The 22,920-nt window shown below is 41.4% G+C and overlaps 1 protein-coding gene across 2 annotated transcripts in view; it reads right to left on the bottom strand.

Annotated features, from left to right (window-relative positions):
• Window positions 1-207: 207 nt before the first annotated feature.
• LAMA3 (laminin subunit alpha 3) overlaps window positions 208-22,920 on the bottom strand; it is a 264,040-nt gene continuing 241,327 nt past the window's right edge. For both annotated transcript variants that reach the window (XM_088797937.1, XM_088797938.1), the window contains 13 exons: window positions 21,957-22,074; window positions 21,446-21,580; window positions 18,890-19,029; window positions 18,174-18,305; window positions 16,927-17,080; window positions 12,923-13,092; window positions 10,116-10,299; window positions 8,094-8,234; window positions 5,158-5,317; window positions 4,920-5,050; window positions 3,024-3,117; window positions 1,529-1,648; window positions 208-754 (listed from right to left, as the gene is read on the bottom strand). In XM_088797937.1, coding sequence (XP_088654063.1) covers window positions 609-754; window positions 1,529-1,648; window positions 3,024-3,117; window positions 4,920-5,050; window positions 5,158-5,317; window positions 8,094-8,234; window positions 10,116-10,299; window positions 12,923-13,092; window positions 16,927-17,080; window positions 18,174-18,305; window positions 18,890-19,029; window positions 21,446-21,580; window positions 21,957-22,074 — 1,825 coding nt within the window. In that variant the 3' untranslated portion in view covers window positions 208-608. The remainder of the gene's footprint in view (window positions 755-1,528; window positions 1,649-3,023; window positions 3,118-4,919; window positions 5,051-5,157; window positions 5,318-8,093; window positions 8,235-10,115; window positions 10,300-12,922; window positions 13,093-16,926; window positions 17,081-18,173; window positions 18,306-18,889; window positions 19,030-21,445; window positions 21,581-21,956; window positions 22,075-22,920) is intronic.

The raw sequence follows: 22,920 nt of genomic DNA, 5'->3' as shown, positions 1-22,920 counted from the left end.
GATTCCATATTCCTCCAGGGTAGAAGTTACTTCTTATACCTGACAGTAGACCCAACACTGAGCACACACAGTACGTCACCAGTATGTGCTCAACAATTATTTGTAGAAAACTATGTTGGAGGTAGCACATTGAACATATGCTGAAGAATTAATACAATTAGCAATGACCATCAAGCCATTGGTCTTATGCTAATAAGACATCATCACTTAAAGAGTACATTGCATTTATTTAACCCCATAAATTATAACCCCTACACATATGTAAAAGTTCTGTATTTTTAAAGTGCTTTAAAAGATATTTATTTTTTTAAACAAGTGGAAAATAATGTTCTTTGAAAGACGTTTCATTTTTTTAGTGGAAAATAATATTACCAAAAGCATACAACAATTTGTTCATCATCTTCAAGAAATGAAACTTGTATATAAAATACATATGTAGCACTGAATGCCAAAATGATGGGTATGTGTGGCTGAAGTTCAAATCGGATTTGCTATTAAATCCATCTGCCTGGTGTCTGAAGTGAAGAATGACCTTGAGTGGGGAGAGGGCTGTGCATTGGTAATCAGTGTTTTGAAGGTGAATTTCCTCACTGTGCAGTAGGTTTGAGTTAGTGGTCAGGACAGCCATTCAGACTGACAGTCCCCTGGACTTCCACAGCTTCAGTGACAGGGAGAGGAATGTAGTTGACTTGAATATTCTTCAGACAGCCAAAAAATGATTTCCATACAGGGAGCGTCAGGATCTTCAAATCGGCTGAAAGAGAAAAACGAGAGGCATTCAATACATAATTTATACTGTCATATGAATGCACCCGATTTTAAAAATATTTGGGTTAGAGCTAAAAAAACCCATGGTCTCAGATGACCAGACCCAGTCATTTCCTCCCTTTAAGAAGGCACCCAGCATCCCACCTGCTGTGATAAATCAGCACAAGGCTAGTCTTCAAATTCTTCAAAGAAGGAGATTCCACAGCCCAAATCAATAGATAATAACTCTGAACACTAGTGCTTTTTATGGTTATAGAACACCTATAAAAATTAATGACCAAGCTATTTGGAGGGACATAAAACAATGAAGAATGATAAGACTCTTTCCAGGCAAAATTCCAGTCTTGAACCTCACTCCATCTCAACCCACTGATTCTCCTATCCGGCCTCACAAAGCTTAATAACTCACCAGTAAAACTTAATGCCTAGAGAGGAGAGACCAATTTCTCAGCCCCTTTCCTGATTCTTTGCTGATATCAGCTTCCAGGTTAACGCAGACTCTTAGGAGAGGCCTATAAATTATAGGCTTGAGACAAGAGGAAGCTGCAGTAATGTGGCCTGGTCTGCTCAGAAATGTGCCCACAGCTGGCAACTGGGTTTCCCCATGTGCTAGAGAAAAGGGCTTCACCGTTTCCATTGTATAGCCAATAGCTGCCATGCTGATAACCCATGGCTGGGCCTTAGCATTTATTGGGTTAAGATGGCAACGTCGAAAACTGACATGAGGCAACATGGGGATAAGAGTCAGGACAAGGGTTACCTGGAACACCTCCAATGTGGAGTGGCTCCTGAGTGCTGGCAGGTGGGAAGGGGAGCCGTCCAGCTGTGTAGCTATTATCTGTATCCAGTTCCAGGTGCAGGATGTGTTGTTTTATGGTGACTGGAGGGAAAGGAAGGAGGTTGGTCAGATATTACCTGAGGAGAGCTCTGCCCACTGTTTCATGTTGACACTAGTGTGTCACTACGGACTTCTTTTTAATTATTTCCTGTAGGACCTGTGGGAGCACTGTTCACAGGCATTCGGTCAATTTAGACATAAATTCAACAAATCTCTCCACACCAGGTGGTGTTTAGGTGCTTCCACATATATTACAGAATTTAATCCTTACAATGAATCTGTGAGAAAGATAGTATCACTCCTATCGGCTGGATAAGACACTGTGACTCTCAATCATTGAGGAACTTGACAAGCTGGCTTGGTTATAAGTTAAATGACTTGGGATTCAAGCCCCGATCTCCTGTCTCCAGAAGCCATGCTATGTTAATGGGATCTCAGCTTCTTCCCAAGAAGACTTTGACTCCTGAAACTTGACTCCAGAGACAGATGCTTTTGAAATAAAAGTTCCTTCCATGTGAACAATTGTAACTAATTACAGTGTAGTTAGCTTTCGAATTAGCCAAGAAAAGACTACTTTTTTTACAAAAGGTATTTCAGTCAATACAGATAAATATATCTCCAAACCAATGTCCACACGTTATTCATAAAATAACAGATTCAGTTTGAGAGATTGGGCCTGTTCTCTACTCAGTGGTTTGTCTAAATCATTTGCATTAATATTAAAATGGTTGTTGAAAAAAATAGCTTAACAATGAACTTTCACAATAGCAAGAACAAATACTAACCAAGCACTTATTAGGATTGAACCCTGTTAAACCCTTTACGTGCATTATCCCATTTAATTTTCACAACACTGGGAGGTGTATGCTCTTTTTAATCTCCATTGTGCAGATGAAGAAACGGGATGAAGAGCAAATAAGTAGCTTGCCCAAGGTCACACAGGTAAGGGCTGGGACTAAGATTTGACCTCTGTTCTTTTTGACTTCAGAGCCCAAATCTAAATCACAATGTTATAATACCTTGAAAATAAGCACAGCTTATCAGTTTCCTGGGAAGAAAGAAAGAAAGAAGGGAAGCGGAGGGGAGGGGAGGGGAGGGGAGGGGAGGGGAGGGGAGGGAAGGGAAGAGAAGAGAAGAGAGAAAAGAAAAAACGAAAAGAAGAGAAAAGAAAAGAAAAGAAAAAGAAAAGAAAGAAAAAAGAAATCTCAGCATGTTATGGAGAGCTGGAGGCAGCAGCCATGAATCACATAAATGCATTGGGGGTAGAATGGACATGTTCTCACTGTGTTAACATGGTGGGCTGACCCTGGTCAGACATTAATAGATGGATGAACTGAGGCTGCATTTGGGACATTCAAATCCAGATGGAAAGGGAGAGTGTTTCAGTGTGTGAACAATAGGTTACTGGACGTCATACCTGCCACCGAGTGCCACTGTCCGTCACACAGAGACCGCTTTGGTGTGACCGATGTCAAGATCCCACCTGCCTCACTGTCCACAGAGGCCATGACCTGAAACACATATGCATTTTCCTGTTTCTGTCTGAAAGGCTGGTGGAGGCAATTTCCCCTGCCATCTTCTCTTCCCAACCCTTCTACCCTGACAGCTCAGGAGCACTTTAGATATAGGTTCCCCTTTCCTATACCAAGTGGTCACATGGGGTCCAAGGCTTTGCAAGCATCTGTGCTGCATCTCTTCCAGGCAAGCAAGCTGTAAACCTAGGGCCCGGCCTGCAGTCCTGCCAAAGGCAATAAGCCCTTCCCCTCAGCATCCTAACCCCGCCCCCATGAAGTCCTACTCAAAGGTTACCGATTAGCATCAAAGATCCTCCTTAGCTATTAATATGTGACAGTGGCTCTGTTTAGAAGGACATGGAGAATTTTAAAGGCAAAACTGCTGGCTGAGGCCTACATCCTGTTGCAAGGGCCAGCCAATTATAATAATTCCATGAATGCATGACTTATAGAGAGTTCTCATCCAAGGAAATCAACAAGCTAACCTATTGCGTTTGTATTGGGCATGTATCAGAGGTCAGACACTCAGCGTGCTACTGTGTAGAATCCCACATTCCCACTCTTTGGGCCAGAATTTTCCAAGGGCTGAATCAAGGAGAATGAAATGAGAGGACTAAAATAAGTGTGTTGATAAATAATTTACATTTAATTTGCATGTAGCTAGAGAGTGCAGCCTATTCTCAGCCAATTTTCAAGCTAAATAATGTGACTGCTGTTATGCAGGTCATCATGTCTTGATTGCATTTTTTTGTGATTATTTCCTATCCAGAAGCTCTCACTGGAGACTCTCCCCAACCCCTATCCTGAAAAACCGGCCTTGTCTCAACCTTCAGCAAGGAGATAATTGCTTGCTTCTTGGAATTTCCAGAGGCCTGCTCAGACATTAAGGCTGCAACTTAAATAAAAAGTATTCTAGGAGTTTGGACTATTTCATTTTCTTCTTAGAGTTTTTCCCCTCACTTTTAATAAACTGTAGAAAAATGGAGGTGAAAGAAAATGGCACATTATCGGTATTGGCCTTGGGGCTTAACGAAGTCTTCTGGAAGAACATGGTTTTAAAGAGATTTTTTGAAAAGGAAAGTGATATAACTGGGTCATGAAAATAAGATACTGACTAGGCCTGTGAGTAATGGGAAGGATGGAACAGCAGGAGCATACACTGAAGAAGGAATCTATGAAAAGCCTAAGGAAGCCTGGGTGGAGACCCAGGGGCCAGCTTGTCTCCAGGGACCAGAAAGGCTGGTGAGTTGTGTAGAGAGGATAAGGGAAATCTGAAACTGATTCAGTGGACACAGGGCCATTGGCCTGGGTGTGACATGGTATAGACAGCTGGCGAGAAAATGTATCCCATGACTTCTGGCACTGCCCTTATGCATAAAAGTAGAGATGTGACAAGGACGAAGGGAGGAGAGAAAAATGAACATTTATTGGGTATGTGGCGGTTTCTATTCTCTCGACAAAAGCCCTAAGATATAAGCATTATTATCTACATTCTAAAGATAAAGAAATTGAGTCTAAAAGAGGTTAAGTAACTTCCCTAGGGTCATATAATTAAGTGGTGCAGCTAGAATTCAGCCCAACTTGTTTGAATTTTTTCAGTTTTAAAGGTGAAGAAGAAAACATTGATGATCAAATTACTTGTTGAAGAAAAAGGGTAAGTCGGCCCTGAAGTCAAGTCCCTGATATAGAAGACTGGATTCCACACTCTACCATCACTTCACCTACGATGGTCTCCAAAAATGGAATCCGGTTATAATGTAAATTCATATGCCCTTCCCATGTCATCAGACGCTACGCACCTTTCCTGCCTCCATGTAAACACATAAATGCCTCCCGGGTTGACTGCCGATGTGTATTAGGATTCCAGTGAGACTTCTTGGACGAATGCTAAAAACGAGCTTAAATTCTGGCCCCAACAACACAGACTTAGCTTTCAAAAGAAAAATCAAATCAACAGTTAAAACATCATAATTCAAGAAAAAAGATGGAGCTCTTCAAAAGACTCAAAGACATAAACTTTTCCAAATTGCTCCTTACCTAGTTTGACGTGACCTCCTTCTTGGGAGAAATAAATGCCTTTTTCCAAAGAGCCACCTAAGCAGGGAGACACCCCAAAGCTTGCAGAAGGGGTATCCAATGGTTTCAAATCCAACTGAAACTTCCTCAGGCATCCCACAAAGCTGTTTTTGGGGAGACTCTGCAACCAAGCGGAAGAGAGAGCAAACTTCATGACTCACAACTGCCAGAAATGCATGGGAAGCCAATGTTCAAGGCGGGGGTAGTTGTCTGCTAAAGGGGGCAGGTTGGGGGATTCATTCTTCCTGTTTCAAAGAATCAGGTGGGTTTGACTGCTCCATTTGGCTCCCTGCCAAAAGTGCCAAGAAAAATGTGGATACCAGACATCTGTGGGTGGTCAAAGTTTGAAGGTGCCACCAAACCAAATGGCATGTGTGCAGAGAGCAGGGCCAGTGGAGGTTGCTCACTAGTGCCTGAACAAGAATGGGGAGGGCTGACCTGACCCTGGTCCACATAGAGCGGCAACAGGGGAAATTTCCACCTTACACTTCACAAATCTCACCGTTTTTTGCAGGCACAAACCATTTCTTAGGGTTTCATAAGCCCATGTGATTGCTTAATGGAGGGCAGCTGACTGCAAAAAGAGGCCATAACGTTCCAAAAATAATGAAGTGTAGAAAGGTTCCCTACATTGTTGGGCTCATTGCACCACCAACAAATCATGAGTGCCATAGAGTTAAAATAACATGCAGTGCACAGCATCAGTGGGCTTGCATGAAGACCCGTGCCTGCCTAAAGCTGACCTGAAGCAGGAACTCCCACCTGGGGCCCAGGGATATGCTTCTGGGTTCTGCGATCCCTTCAATTACATACCAGATATTATCTGTATGTGTATTACCCTGGGGAAAGGAACTGTACTTTCACGAAATTCTCAAAAAAGTTAAAGAATTACTGAATTAAATTCCTAAACTCCCTTCTAGAATAAACACCTTTAAGACCTTAGAATCCTATATGACAGAGGCAAGAAAGGATAATTTTAAGAGAATATGGTAATATTGGAGATGTGTGTTGTGTCAGTGTCAAGGATAAAATACTGATTTGGCTCCTTAGGAAATTTTAGTTTCTTAAGATTTGCCATCTTATAGAATGAAGACCCTGTAGCTGAGACCCAGCTCAGACTCTCCAGGATGGGTCATGACCTAACACCGAACCCCTACAGGCAGATTGCAGGTTTTGGTATTCAGAGGCAGACGTGCTTTGATTGTATGTGGCCTGCCCTTTGAGTGGATTGGAATGAGGGTAATTCAATGGTTTGCACCCTCAGGTTGAAGGAAGGCTGCAGAAAGAAACTTGGCTTGTAAGAAAGTTGTAAATGGGGTGCTACGGATTCTCCCAGATATTAGGATGAGAGTGCGATTTATCCAAGTCAAAAGAATATCAAAATTGTGCCTTGAATAGTTACCCCACCTTGTGATTTCTCTGAGAGGATAATAGGTACAGAGGGTGCGAAAAAGCAAACAGTAACATTGAATATCCTCCTTAGCAATAAATATGTTCTATAGTATATACATAATAGATGTTACATACACTATTTTATGTTATATATTTTTATGATATACGTGTTATTATATAGAGTAAAGCAAAACAATACTTTATGACTTGCTGGGGCTTTGGCCCAAATTCCATTGCAAAATGCAAGTGGGCCAGGCTGAGCTCTGTGGAGACACCGTGGCCTAGGTGAGATCGGCCGGAACGCTGAGAATCCATGCCGGATGAAACGAACAGCTTTAATTATGTCTATCTTCAGGCCCAGATTTGAGTCTGTGCCCTTCCTCTGCCACTGCAAGCAAACATCTCACCAGAATGGGCCACCAGCCTTGAGAAAAGGGGCTAGAGGGGCTGAGCATCTGACAGTGCATTGAGGTGGAGGGCAGTTCTTAGGCCTGAGCTGCCGACAGGACCATCTTACTTCACTTTGTGGGAGAAAAAAGCAAATATGGTAGAAGAACGATGGATGGGTACAACCACCCCAAGTGACCCAGGTGCAATCTGTGTTCTGGCAGCACGGGAGAAGAGAGAGGGAGACGAAACTATAGAGCTCAGCCCTGGACCTGTGGCCCCTTAGAGCCTTTGAACTTGACAAATCCAGGTACACAACCCTCCTTCTTGGGGACAGACAGACTTGTGACTTTCCCGTAGCCCAAAGTGTTTCCAAGTTTGGTCCTTGAGAAATTTTATTTCAGACAACAAATAACATTAAAATACATATTCAGTTATTAAGCTATTCCTTTTTCAATTCTCTCACTAGGCTTCTGAGTAGGTCAAGGGATAAATTTTAGTTTTGTGTTAGTTTTAAACACCTCTCGATCACTTGTCAAGTTCCTTTTTCTATACATGAAGGGTGTGCAGGCCACACTATATAGCTAGACCTTTTCAACACTTTTATTTTCATGTATTTATTTTTATGGTTACCTACTATACGTTGTAAAGGATGTTGGGTTTCCATGTATGTGAGGAAAAAGATCCTTTAAAAACAAATTTAAACTAAATAGTGAGTTGACTGAAAGCAAACTATTAAGTAAGTGTTTCACTGATATGGCAGAGATGGAGAAGGTGGCACAAATTGCTAAAGTCAGAGAAACATTACCTTAATAAAAAATCGCCTACAACCTAAAACCTATGTTTTGCATACTCTGGAAAAAAAGCTAAGAGATTCATGTTTATGAAGCCACGGAGAAGCCCTGAGTTACTCCTTCAGGGCCTGTGTCTCAAGCTGCACCTTTAAAATGAAGGGCTGGGAATGGGGAATGGTTACCTCTCTGGGGGCTTATGGGTATTAATTAGATTATTTAAACATCATTTAGAGTATTTTGATATTCTTGAATGTCTTACATAATTATAGTGTTTATATTGTAAAGTGCCTTATTTTTATCTGTCTCTGAAGCATAACTATGTACCTTTGGTTTTCCTGATGGAGACGATCCCAGTGAAACTGGTTCTCTGAGGCTAATGGTGAAATTTCCAGGCAAACTTCCCTCCTGTGCCCTCAGACCATCCACAACCAAGCGCCCCTTTTTTCCATCTTGCCCAAATGCCACCTAAGAGTAAAGAAAATAAATTAATCATATTCTTACCTTTGACAATTGGTGCTACATTTTATTTAGTGGTCACAGATTTTTTTCAAAAATATTTTTCTGCCCCTTCAAGTAGCTTTAAAAAAAAAAAAATCAGAGATTTTCCTCCCTAGTGTTGTCATTATTATCGTCATCATTTTGTGAGATTATGTTAGATATTGATCAGCGTGAGCTAAAAAACGGTTACTCAAAAGTGAACCAATAAAGATACAATTGATTTGGAAACTTATAAAAAACTGAAGAGTCAAAGAACATAAATATACACATACCCATGCAACAAAGGGAAGGAATACTTTGTGCAGAAGCAAGTGGAGGGAGAAGTCATGTGCTCCCTTAAGCAGGGCTCCTGAGCAAGGGACCAGTGGCTACTCCTCTTCTAATGAGAGGAGTGAGTGTTTTAAACTTTTTGTTAAAAGTCAATATCCCTGAGCTCCACTGTGGACTCTGCCACCTCATGGTTATGAGACTATTTACTAATGGCTCCCCAATTTATACACCTAGCGGTGACCTCTGGCCTCTACTGTTTACTGACATGTGGGCTCGCTTGTCTGATGGGCAGCTCAACCCTAGGATATTCGTGCCAGAACTGCTGCTCCTCCCCAATTCTAAATTGCTCCTTTCCCAGCCACACCCACCTCCACCCCATCTTTTCCATCTCAGCAAAAGTCCCACCATCGACACAATAACTGGTTCAAAATCATAGGGCTTGATATTGACTCCTCTTTTTCTCACACTCTACATGCAAGCAAGGCCTGGATCTGCCTTCAGGACACATCCTGGGCAGTCCACTTCTCTCCACTTCTACTATGGCCTCTCGAAGCAAAAGCAGTAGCATCCATCTGGTCTACCTACTTCTTCTCTCTTACCTTCTTTTAGTCTCTGCAGCTACATAGGGTTTTGAAAATATAAATCTGTTGATGCAATGCTCCTTTTTTAGTCTTAGACTCTCCAAAAGCTTCAGAGACAGAGAATAAAATCTAAAATTGTCATATTGGCCTTCAAAGCTTAAATGATCTGGGTCCTGTTTTGCTTTAAAATCCCATTTCTTATCTTTTCTGTTTTGTTCACGCAGCTAATTTCTACCTTGGCGTCTTTGTCCCTGCTGTTCCCTCTGCCTGGAACACCCTCCCTCTAACTTCACGTGATTGTCACCACCTGGAGGAGGCCTTTTTCACTACCCTATCTAAAAGAGTCTCTCTACTCAGTTACTCCCTTATCTTGCTTTAGTGTTTTCTCAAAGCACTTACCAGTATCTGAAACATATTGGGAATTTTTTGTTTATTTGCACCAGGATGACAGCTCATCAAATATTTGCTGACTGAGTACAATTTGTCAAATCACTAAAGTTTTCTGAGTTCCAGTTCCCTCATCAGACCAAAAAAAAAAAAGGACGTTTCTTTCCTTAAACTGTATTTCTTTAAATCTGGGATGCCTGAAGGAAGGCAAGAGCTGGGGTGCTAGAGATGGGGGTCTTTTACACTTGTGTTATGGAGAAGGCATTCCAGGCTCAGAGAGGCTCCTGGAGACCTGGAAATTGTCTTGAAGGAGAAAAATGGTCCAGGAAGCAGAGGTGGGAATAGGAAAGATGGAGTGAGGCAGCTCAAGGAGGCATGGAAGGGACTGAAGAAGTGAGTAAAGCCCATCTTGGCATTTAAAATGACATCCAGGCATGGCATATGTAGCCATCTCTAGTGCTGAGATATTGGGGTGCTCAGTGCCTCCAACCACAGGGCTCTCCCAGTGTCTGTGCCTTCATACCTAGAAGAAAGCTGAGACTCCTGTTTGCAGCTACTCAACAGTGAATTCTGCAGCAACTGGAGCTTCTAACGCAGCCCCGGCGCTTACCGTGTGCCACTTCCCGTCATTGTACTTTTCTTTGCTTTTGAGCCTCAGTTTTTTCCCTTCTGCTCCCAAAGCAAAGACCAGACGTCCTTTTGAAAGATATAGAGCCATAAAGGAGTTCTTAATGCCTGTGTGAAACACAAGCCCTCTGGAGGATGTTGTCTGCATGTCCACGACAAACTGTGACCTGTGGGAGAGAAGAAGCAATAGGCAAAGAAGAAAAATAGAGGTTTTTAGTGTTTTTCGAAATCTCTCTGAAGCTGGGAGAGAGAGCGAGGAGCTAACACTCAACCCCCATTACTTAAATGAATAAACAAAGGCATGTACTGATTAAATGACCTGTCTCTCTGGGAATTTTTAAAAGTTATTATGTTTTGGCTGTTGAAAGTTTTGTTGTATAATTCCCTACAGCATTGGGGAATAATGTGAAAGTTCTTCAGCAAGCTTAGCTAGTGGTGTAAGTCCCAGCACATGCAAGGAGAAAGATACCTTATTTAAAAAAATAAAAAAAATAAATAAATCAACATTTAAAAAAATTACAGTAAAATACACATAACATAAAACTTAGCATCTTAACCATTTTAAAGTGTTTAAATACATTCACATTATTGTGCAACCCATCTCCAGAACACTTTATCTTGCAATACTGAAACTCTGTACCCATTAAACAATTCTGTATTCCCCTCCTCCCAGCCCTGGCAACCACCATTCTACTTTCTGTCTCTATGAATTTGACTATTCTAGGTACCTTGTATAAGTGGAATCATACAGTAGTTGTATTTTTGTGACTGGCTTATTTCACTTAGGCACCTATACTTTTTAAACAGTGACTATACATTTGATTGTATACATGCAAAGAGAAGTTGTGAAGAGATGTTGGGGGATAACTTGAATAATAAGGGTTTGATTTAAGCATCAGATAAGCATTTTCTTCCTGTAAGACACATTTAACACAGAGACACAGAAGTACAGATCCACCTTCTCCCATCCACCTTGATGTTTCTCAGACCTTAATACCTTACCTATGATGGAACAGGAATTAGGCAAGCATCATGCAGTAAAAGCAGAGAATGAAAGTTAATATTTATTTGCGTGATGGTTACATATCATATACACATCAGGCCAAACAGTCTTTACTTTCTATGAAGACTTAATTCATTCATCTATCCATCCATTCCTTTACTTATTCGTTCATTCCACAAATATTTAACAAGAGTGTAGTATATCTAAGGCACTGTGGTGGGCACTGGGAAAGCAGCAATGGACATTGCATTCCTTGAGTTGTTCACGGCACACCCCACTCAGGTGCACGGGAGGTGTGCTTAAAAGTGCAGTGGGCAAAGGTGGTAGGAGATATAGGTATTAATTAATAAGCTGTCATCACCCATTCTTTGTGGCTTATGTCTAAGTGCACACCAGAAAGAAGGCAGGACTGGATCTATCCTACTTAAAGCTGTATCCCCAGTGCCTACAACACATTAGGTCCTCAAGAAATAGTTAATGAATTAAATTAAATGTCAGATGGAAAATTTGGAGGCAGAATCAGGAAGTGGAAAAAAATTGCACTGCTTACTTCTCTTTGCTTTTCAATACTGTGAGGCTGAGCAAACACTGCGATGCACTTTAATTCTTCAGATTAGCAAGTTTCCTTGAGGGTAACATTCTTCAAAACGAGAAAGATATCTATATTTGTTCAATTAAACCAAGCAGATGGTGACACTGCTCAGTATTTCTCTTGTATCTGTGTGTTAGTGCGGAGGTTTGAAAAATGAGGGTTAGCCAATTTAAGCAGGATATTAGAACTTGCTATAGCATTAAAGTGCTTTGCATATGTGGGTTTGGTTATCAGAATTGACATTTGCTCTCCAGAATCATTTCCTAAAGCAACTTTCTTTCAGAAAAGACTAACGGACTAACACTCAAAGGTGGCAGTAAAAAGCCTGCCTTTCTCAGAGCCACACTGCAGTCTGAGGACGTCCCTACCCGTTCCTCCTTCCTTCCCCTTTCCATTCAAAGGCATCAGGGCCCTATCGCAGCTGACAGCTCTCTTTGCCTGCTCTTGCCCCCTCCCCCTTTCTGTACAGGAACAATAAATCTCCTGCACATGGAATCCCATCCTGACATCTGCATCCTGCAGAACCTGACCTGGCATAGGGCCTGAGCTCACACGGCCAGCAAATGGCTGAGCAGGGCCTGAAAGCCAGGTCTTTTGGACTCCTGGGAAATTCTGCTCCTACAGATAGGTAAGTCATAAAGGAACTTTTGGCACTTTTTTTTATTTATGTCTCCTTCAAATCACGTGAAAATGACAAACTTTGGTTTTTTACTTTTTTTTTCTGACATAATTATTATCTCTGCTCATTCCTTCCTCCCCCAAAGAGATGCAACTTTTCAGCACAAAACGTCCAAATGTATTCTCTAAAAATGATGTATCTGGCACTGAGCCTACCTAAGAGAATGATTTTCCTCTGATGATAGAACGCAGGAAAAGAAAGGTGATTTATCATAGAAATAAATAGCAGCTTTGAAAAGAACTACCAGCCTTATTTTTAGAACACCGCCAATTCTAAGTCAGAGCCGAGCAGAATGTTTCAGCCTTTGAGCAGCACACTCACGTGTGCATTCCAGCTGTGGGGAGGGCCCTACTTGGGCAATCATGCTCTGTGTCCTGTGCAGGCTAGCACCTCTGTTCACAAAAGTGACAGGTCACCAGTGTCACAGGTGCATGGTGACATGCTGGCTAGGCTGCCCTGTAGTAAAGTCAGAGTCAGGTTCTGAGTTGAGGTGGGGGCAGGAAAATTAAATAATACCTGGGTTTCAGCAACTCCTGGGGAAGCGTGAATAGCAAGTGGCTGCTGGGACTGTCTCCAAACCTGAGGGCTCTGTGACTGGCTTGGGCCTGGGAAGGTGATGGGCAAGATTGAGCCTCTTGCCATAGCTCTGCATTCCTTCGGGAGGCCATGGGTGTGTCCTGCAGTGGCTATACGGGAAAGAAGCAAAAAATCAGGACAGTTAATTTTCAGGGGAAAGACTGAAGAAGGCTTATCTTGCTAATTGCCTAGCTCAGTTTTTACTGTTCATCCTAAGAGAGGAATTAAATACAAATGAATTCATCCTTGGAGAGGACGGATGTTACTCCCAACCTATACAAGTCTGTTGTCTTTCCTGACAGAGCTGCACCTGGGACCAGTGGATATCTAGAGCTGCTCTCCACCACGGGGCTTGGTTAGAACCACAGTAGCCCTTGAGAGCCTGCATTTGGCCAGCAGCACTGAGGCCTGCACAGCCAGCTGGTGGGACATGGGACTGCCTCACCACCTCCCCTTGCAGCCATTCACTCCGGCTTTAGCAGCAAAGCAGTGAAAGGACCAAGAGAGCAAGATACAGAAGGTGTGGGCGGAACCACAGTCTGTGTCCACTTTCATTAGAGCTGGCCCATGCACAGAAGTCTGTCCTGATGTCCTGAGCAGGATGATGCTTTGAACTTTTGACCAGGACTGTTTTAATGCAGAGAACAACCATAGTAAATATGAAATATAACTAGAAAAATTGTTGGAAGAAACTGAGACTTGCCAGCCCTTATCCCTCCCCTGCTTTTCTCTGCTACAAAGCCCAGATTTGAATGATCTGTCCATGCCTTTCCCATGGGGCTCAGAACCCAGGAGGGATCTCCATTCTTTAAAGTGAATGGTGGGAATTCCTCTTGCTAGGGATTGGTTCAGGAATGAACATGTGACCCCTCCTGGCCAATGATTCCTGAGGGGAAGTCAGGGCGGGGCCTCTGAGAACAATTTCCTTCTCATAGAGAAAGCCAGGCAGATTGGTGCTTCTGGCGTTGGGTGTTGTGTATTAAGGATATGTCACCCTCAACTGTGCAGAATGGAGCCAAAATGATGGTGGGGAAACCAAGCCCAGTCCTGACGCACCAGGCCTCAAGCCCCACCTATGTCTGTTAATGTGATATTATAGACCCTCTGACTGGTTAAACCATTTTGCAGTGGATTTTTCTGAAATGAACAGCTAAAGGCTTCCCAACAGATTCAGCCCTTCATGATCAGGTTTTCCTCCCCAATCCAATTCCCAGACAGGGTGCTCAGAATGCAAATTTGATATGTTATTTAAAACATTACATATTTATACATTGCTGAGTGGAGATGTTCAATCACCAGAAAGTTAAGGAATTGCTTAAAATCACAGCCAGACCTGGACTCTACTGCAGCTTAGGATCTGAAACTCTGTAATAAAAGCTTCGTGTTAGCCACAGAAAAATGTCAACATTACATCAGGCCATCCAAGGCTTGCCTGGTCTGGTTGGAGTGTGATGCCAAACTTACCTTCCCCTTTCTCTACCATATTTCCTGTGCTCACCAAGCTTCCTAAGCCTGCAGAGGCCACATGTGAAGAGCATGTGAATGTGAAGAGCACACGTGCCCAGAAAGAGCACATTCTTTGGGATTCTACAGCCCTAAGCTTCAATTCTGAATCTACCATTCGCTCACAGGGTGCTCTCGGGCAAGGTTTTTTTTTTTAACCTCTGTGAGACTCAGTTTCCTGACCTATAAAGTTGGCATTTTATTCTGTTCTTAGAGGGGTATGTTGAGAACTGAAAGAGACGGTGTGAAGACTTGTGAGGATCAGAGAGAATGCACGTCAAGTGTCTCATACCTGCGAGTTCCACTCACATCCTGACTCCCAGCTTTGGGCTTCTGCTCATGTAGCAACACTATTCGCTTGTGTAAAGTCAACCCATACTCCAGACATGGTTCGTGTGTCACCTCCTCCAGAAGGATTCCCCTGATCTCTGTGGCAGGAAAATTCCTGCTATACCATTCCTTCAGCTTGTTTGGTCCCTTTTGTTGCTAGTGTGTTTAATAGTAATAATTTAAAAATAATAATAGCTGATATTTACTGGATGCGTACCACTTTCCAGGCACTTTTCTACATGTTTTGTGTTTATTACCTCATTTAACCCCCACAACACCATGAAATAGTACTATGATATATCCTCATTTATGTTGCAGGAGATAGACCCACAGAGAGGTTATATAAGCATTCAAGGTCACACACCTATTAAGTGATAATGCCTGATGTAAACCCAGGAAGTCTGACCCCAATGTCCAGTACTTAACCACAAAGCTCTGTTGCCTTGTCTCTGTTATTGGGCTTTTTGGAAGCAGAATTAATGTCTTAGTCCATCTAATCTGGGGGCTTCACAGAACAGGGGGGAAATTAAGTTCAGTGTATTCACTGTCTCCCACATCAATAGCTTCATTCCCTCCCTATCTGCTGAAACCTGGATATCCTGCAGGCACATGACGCTCAATGTCACAAACTCCACTCATTCTCTTTCCCTCCAGATACTTGTCCTTTTCCTCTCTCCATGATGGTATGTCCATCATCTAGTCAATAACCCAGACTGGATGCCTCAGAATTATATTAACTCCTGCCTCTCCCTTGCCACTACATTCAATTATTATGAGTCATGTATATTCTATCTTCTAAATAGCTTTGAGTCCATTTGCTCGTCTCCGTCTCCACCATCGCTGTGCTAATTTAGTCTCTCTGTAACTTTCAGCCTTCCAGTGAAAAAATGAATATATGACTTCCTTCCCAATGGGGCAGGGCTAAAGATGTTCTTTTCATAACAGTGAAATGACAACCCTTTGGGATTTATTCAGCATATTCCTTCTTAATAGCATAAAACATTTCTTATTATGTACCATTTATTCAACTCCCCCAAATCTTTGCACAGCAGGGAAATATTGGCAGACAAGCAGTGTGTGGTTGACGTTAAGTGAAAAGTGTGTTGAACAGAAGCACATTGCTCTTAAGAGCACAGAGCCTGGAGTCAGGCTGCCTGGGTTTGAATTGCAACTCCACCTTCCGTCTGTGGGAGCTTAGGGAAGTGCTTGCCTTTCTAAACCACAGTATCCTTTTCTGTAAGATGTGGCTAGTAATAGTACTTCTCTCACAAGGTTACTTGTGGATTTAGTAACAAAATCCTTTCATCTCCTGCCTGTACCTTCTATCTAGAGGAGGCATTAGGCTCACGATGCCTGGCACATTGGAAGCGCCCAGTGTTATCCATTAATCATATTAATTGTAACCTCGGACATGGGGAGGTCACACCGTTGACCTCAGGCAGAGCAAGGAACTCTTTAAGTCCTAACCCTGTGTTCAATTCATTAAGATGCTTCTACTCCTCCAAACAAGGAATTTCCTTTCCTTTCAGCCTCTCTTAGAGCTGCACGTTAGAATCAGCCAGAGAGCTTTACTTTTGCCACCTAGATCCACCTCAAGAGCATCTGACTTAGTTGAGTGGGATGCAACCTGAGCACTGGGATTTTAAAAACTCTCCAGGTATTACTCATGTGCAGTCAAGGTCAAGCCACACTGGTCTCAGCAGGGCCTAGGTGCATGTGTGTATCTGTCACAGAGGTGGGACAGAGGGGGACGAGAAGGGGCATGGTCCCTGTGTTCTAGAGACAGTCAACGTACCTGCTGGAGACAGAACAGAAATGTCAAAAGAGCGAAACATCGGCTACAGAAATTGGTAAACCTCAGTCAAGGTTCTATTTGTTCCATAATTGCAAAAATTGCCAAATTTTCATCAAGATACAAAATAAAAGCTAAAAAGAAAACCACTCTCACATTTTGGGATAATCCAACTATTGACCTGCCAATCCCACTTCCCGGAGGCACTGACCACCAAGGCACCAGGCCATCTACACCCCTCCCTCCCCTCCCACCCTCTCTCCAACACCTCCCATGAGATGGCAAGAAGCAAAAGCCAGGATAAAGTTCTGACACTTACCTGGTTGATATTGAAAGTCTTGGCTTTGTTCAACCTTGTAGGATCTTTAAGCAACATTAGAAAAGGTGGTTTGTTTAAGCTGCAGCTTCCCAGGGACACATCTCTCTTGGTAGACTTAGTAGCCAAATCTAAGACTGTAGGACGCTCTGGTAACCTGGAATGAGGGCAGAAAAGAAAGCCACTGCCCAACTCTGACGCATTAAGAAAGATGTGTTGGCAGGGGGAGATTGTTCCCAAAATACTCATTCTTACTGTCATGGCTTCTGGGTAACCTTTCTTCTCCTGCCTGTACCATCTATCTTGAGGAGTCATTAGGCTCACAGAGGATGTGCTGTACCCACCCCTGTACTCCATAAAACACCCAGCGCTGTGCCTTGCCAGCAGAGGTCTTGAGAAAACTTTCTTCTTTATCCTTTCCTTTTGTTTTTGTATGACCAGGACTGAGGCAAAGACTGACTACTACAGTTCTTCCTTTGGAATGGGTGTCATTTACAAATGAAATATGCACAGAGGAGCAGCAAGGGCACTCGATGATCTAGAATGATGGTGCACGTAAGGAAACCTCAGAAGTTAGTTTATGGAAGGATTTGTCTCACTGTATTTGAGTAAGAAAGTCTCACAGATAAATCTGTTTTATCTCCTGGTTGTTGTCTATGTCTTGATGGACAAGGGGAGCCCACGAGCTCTTGACAGGCTGCCTGAGGCTCATGACCAGTCCTGGGTCCTCCCTCTGCCCTGGGGAAGGTTTTGCTTTTTATCTAAAAATGATCATTTTGTATTAAAAGGAAAGAACATTGAAACATTTTCATGCAAGCACCAGGCTCTACTTGCTCTATGTAAAGTCACGTTCAATGCTGCAGTGGTTTGGTTTCCTAGCACTGCAGTGTGGTCCACACAATTCCTTGGCCTTGAAAACTGGGAGAACTGATGAAATCTAATTGTGCAATCTTGATTAAAGTGAAATAACATTTCAGTGTGAATATTTTTCAGGGCCATAATCTGAAACTTAATTTTAATTAGGCCTTTTCCAAGGTTATCTGCCAAAGCAGCTCCTACAAAGGAAGGCTGGGCCCAGGTGATTTTTTGTTGTTGTTGTTGGTGGAGGTTTGTTTTTAACGTGTGTATTGTGTCAAATAAGTCATTTTTTGAAAGCTGGTGGTAATCTGACTCTGCTAACAAACTAATGACACTCACTCTGCATCAGCAGGCTGTTCTGATCAGCCACACACCCGGAAGAGGGTACGCACCTCTGGACAAAAACATTGCTGATACAACCCTCAAAATCACTCCCTCCCAGGCGCAAGGATTTCTGGGAATTTGAAAAGTCTTGCAGCCTTTGGTTACTTTTCAGAGGCTGGTCATCAATGAGAAGCTGGAGTCTGAAAGAGGAGGAAAGCAAAACAAGAGTGAAAAAGAAGGTTATCACCTTGTAGTCAACTTATTGTCTTCAATTCAGACTCAATGTCCTTTACATAAAATAACTTGTTACACTAGACTTATTTTTAAGTAAGCATTTAAACTTTTTCATGTATTTTTTTCTGCATGTATTTTTATTAAAGTATTCTATATATACAGAAAGTGCATATGTCACAACTATACAGCTAAATGAGTGTTTGCAATGTGAATATACCAACATCACCAGCACCCAGATAAAGAACTGCCCAGCACCCAAGGAGCCATGGTATCATATGTAGACGTAGATCTTTCATTCTCATTCCCCCCATTTTATTCCCCTATTTTGAATATACCACAATTTATCCATCCAATGTTGACTGGCTTTTTGTTTGTTTGTTTGTCTTTTTAATGAGGAAATGATATAGAAGCAGGAAGAAGGCCAGGACTTACTAGTAAAATAGTATCAGCATCAAGGACAAATATTTCACAAGAAAAGATACTAGAAAATTCCATTAAACTAAATAAAATAAAATTGTTAGAACTCTGGCAGAAGTGCCATTCCACTCACCCAGAGTTGTCACTTATCACAGATACGTAATGCAGTAAACCATCCATGTACGTCTGTGGAGATTTAAATATTGGGCTGCTGCTATGCCTGCTGCTGAGTTCAATGTGACCATCTTCTAGCGTGACCTGTAGGCTACTTGTCTGAAAACATCATAGAATATATCCATCAACACAATTCATTGGTATTTAAGGATTACGAATGTATCAATAGTGAATTTATGATCAAAATTATGTACGCATGTAAAACAGTCAGGATGTTTTGACCCAAATGTGTTGACTTTGCTATTTTGATCAAAAGATTAATTTTAAATATTGTCACTCTGTGTTTATGCATATAAAAATCTTATGCAAATTATTTCAACAGTGATGAATTTATCAAAAGCATTTTATGAATCTACATTCATAAACCATTTTAATTTCTCCATCACTTATATCAAACAGTTAAACCCTTCCTAAATTTTTATATTTCCACTTTCTGATGAAGTTATTTTCATCAGATCAATTCTTTTCTCAATAAACTTTACAACGAAGCCTTGATTCACCAATTTATTTGTCGTATGTGATTATAACAATGACAGCTTCTCTTCAGTCATTATGAAGTTTTTAAATTTTCTGAACATAATTTCTACGAAGTTCAATTTTCCACTGTCAAACTCTGCAGATATAAATTCTGGCAAGATGATTTGATTCTTTCGGTCAATTCTTAATAAAAAATGTATAGTTTTAGCAGTTGTCATTTTCATTTTACTGATATTTTTTCTACCAAGCACAATTTTTATGGTTTTGCGCAAGGTATAATTCTTCAGTGAGTTTTTAGTCTAAAATAATTTTACAGTGTGTGGTTGCAGCCATTGTCAGTTTCATTTTATGTTGACTTTATTTGTTAGTTGGCAAAATTCAGTGTGTATTAGGTTAAAAAATGCTAATTGATAAGTATTTCTTAGCTAACCCATTATGAAGTTGAGAGCAATGTTCCTAGGATATTTCTAGGATTCCTGCATTGCCAGGATTGATCTCATCTTCTGCTAAGCCAATTCTTCCATCTGCTTTTGACCATTTTGTATACTGTGTACTAAGTGTCCCTATCCTTGGCAGAGGAAACAAGTGTTGGGTGTCAAAAGAATACATCAAAACATCCTGTTTTGATGGAAAAGCCACTCTCAACATCTAAATGTTAGCAGGTGCTTCTTCAGCACTGGTTTATTTATTTATTTATTTTTATTATTAGTTTCAGGTACAAAACAATGTAATACTTAGACAATTATACCCCTCACAAAGTGATAAACCCCCTCCCTCAATCTACTACCCCTCTGACATCATATACAGCTGTTACAATTCCATTGACTCTATTCCCTATGCCGCACTCCACATCCTGTGACCATATATATATATTAAATTATAGTTGACATTCAATATTAGTCAGCTTCAGCTTCCGGTGTATGGTGGTCAGGGATCTACAGTATCCCTGAAGTGATCTCCCTAATAAGACAAGTATCCATTGGATACCCTACAAAATCTTTACAATATTATTGATTATATTCCCCAAACTCTCTTTCGTATCCCTGTGGCAATTTTGTGATTAACAATTGTGCTTTCTAATCCCCTCACCTTCTCCCTCATCCCCATCCCCCTCCCATCTAACAACCCTCAGTTTTTCCTCTATGTCTTTGAGACTGTTTCTGATTAGTTTGTTCATTTATTCTATTCTTTAGATTCCACATAAAAGTGACATCATATGGTATTTGTCTTTCTCCATCTGACTTATTTCAGCACTAGTTTTTGAAAATAGATCTCTAAAAGCTGATGAGCAAAGATATCAAAAGAGGAGAGGCCTTCTAATACAACATAATCAGAGTCAGCTGCCGTCCTTCCTTTCAACAAATACTAGGAGTCTATTGTGCTGGAAATTCTGAAGAAACAATTCCAAGAATGACAGAATGCTACTTCTGTATTAAAATCCCACTCATCCCACAAGGGGATTTCTTAGAATTAGCTGAATTCCACGCCTATAGAACCACACTAGCTAAACCCTCTTAAGTGATGGAGGGTACCTCCTTGTTGAAGAGAATTTCTGTGGCTCTGTTGTACATGAACAAAGAGCAAAGGCCCTTCTTTTCTCCCCTTCTCCAGATGTAAATATTGTCCAACTAGCTGCTGCCAAAGAAGAAGCGCTATCTTTCATGGGAGCAAAAAGGAATAATGGGGACATATTCTGATTTTTTTCTTAGATCTAAAACTGTAAGCTACATTATTACTTACAACAGTTATAATTCACCTTGAGTCAAAAAATAAATAAAAAAAGAATGACAATGAGGCCATGAATACCCACAAATTCAATTCTGTGAACTATCATGTACTGTCTAAGCCTGATTTCCTTTAGCATCTACCCTGCGATAGGGAATAACTTCCATGGTTGATATATCCAATGGCATTTACTGGATGATGACAGATAAAATGTCCAACTAGTTTACATTCAAAGTCCTTCTATTGTTTTTGACATCACACTTTGACTCAGGTTTAAATCATGTTCATGCAATATTCATGCACTATTTCATACCTGTGTTGGATAATTTAATAATATGCCACTGGGTTGAAAGGTCTGAAACCCAAAGGAGGCCTGGAATTGTCTGGGCAAGTCCAAATTGGTGAAACTCAATTGTCCTCCCCTGGAGAATGAGGCAGATCGTACGAGCTGAAATGCAAACACAGAATAAATTACTGGCATTGTAATCATTTCATGGCTGGAATACAGGTATCTTATCCTATGTCACGTCACCTGAACTGATTAATGTGGGAAGAAATTAAAGTGGGACTTTGCTTTTCTGAACAGTAATTTATCATTCACCTGGAAGTTTTTCTGTGTGTGTGTAGTTGGTATTCCTTCTTTCCTACAAATTTAATATGCAAACCTGAGGAGGTTTTGCAAGTAGGTGGGGTGTGTGCAGGAGCCAGTTCACAATAACCCTGTGTGCTACCAGAAGAAAGTCCAAAGTTGATGTGTTAATGAATACCCAAAGATGGGTTGGTTGGGGAGCACTCCCTTGCAAGGTTTTGAACTCTTCACTTACCTTCCAGTCTTCTGAGCACTTCTTTGTTACTCCCACAGTATCATTCAACCTAACAACACCACTGGGTTTCTTCAGATTTTTCATGCAGCCGCGAAAAGCAGGTGTAGAAATGTTAAACCTGATTGGGGATACAAAAAAGGGAAGAGATGTACCAGACCAGGCTTGCCTGAGAATTGCAGCTGAAACACTGCACTTTCTACTTCTTCTCACCTATAAACAAGTACATATTTTATGGTTATCTGCTCTCAAGGGATTTCTAAAATGCTACTTATTTTGTGACGCTGGGAAAACTTACTTCCTTTCTATGTGATTCTGCATTCTCACCTTTAAAAATGAACACAATAATGTTGACAGAAGACTGGCTAGAGTTCCCAAAAGATATAGAGACATAGAATAAGCACAGCATCTACAATTGCTCTTCCACCCCTCCTGGAATAATGGCAGCGCATGGTAAGTCGGAAGTATATTAATAAATCAATATACTATAAATATTAATAAATATATAAATAACTTAATAAATGAGTAATTTATTAGAGCCTGGAATGCTCTAGAAAACTGTTTGCTCTTTTTTTTGTGTCCACTTTTAAGTTAGCCATGGGACACTCAGAAGAAACAAACTGTTACTTTTGGGTTCTAGTCAATTATAAAAAATGTGGCTTGGTATTTAACCGATGCCAGGCTGGAATAATGGAAAGCACTGTCGGGCCTCATATGCTGTATCCTACACCTCCTAACTGTGCAATCTGGGCAAGGGGTTATCATGAGGACTAAATAAGTTGATGTGCAGGAAGTACTTGGAACCATACGTGGCACATAGTTGTGAACACCCAGGAAGTGTTTCTGACAGGCGACACAGTGCTGCTCTACAGCTGTAGGCTCCAGGGCCAGACTGCCTGGGTTCAAGTCCTATCCGTGCTGCCTGAGCAGGTGACCTAACTTCTCTGTGCCTCTGTGTCCTCATTTA

Source organism: Rhinolophus sinicus, chromosome 4 (assembly GCF_057876585.1).
Source record: "Rhinolophus sinicus isolate RSI-liver-muscle chromosome 4, RSI-T2T, whole genome shotgun sequence".
NCBI lineage: Eukaryota > Metazoa > Chordata > Mammalia > Chiroptera > Rhinolophidae > Rhinolophus > Rhinolophus sinicus.
Note: the sequence above shows the minus strand (reverse complement) of the source record. Positions and strands in the feature narration are given on the sequence as shown.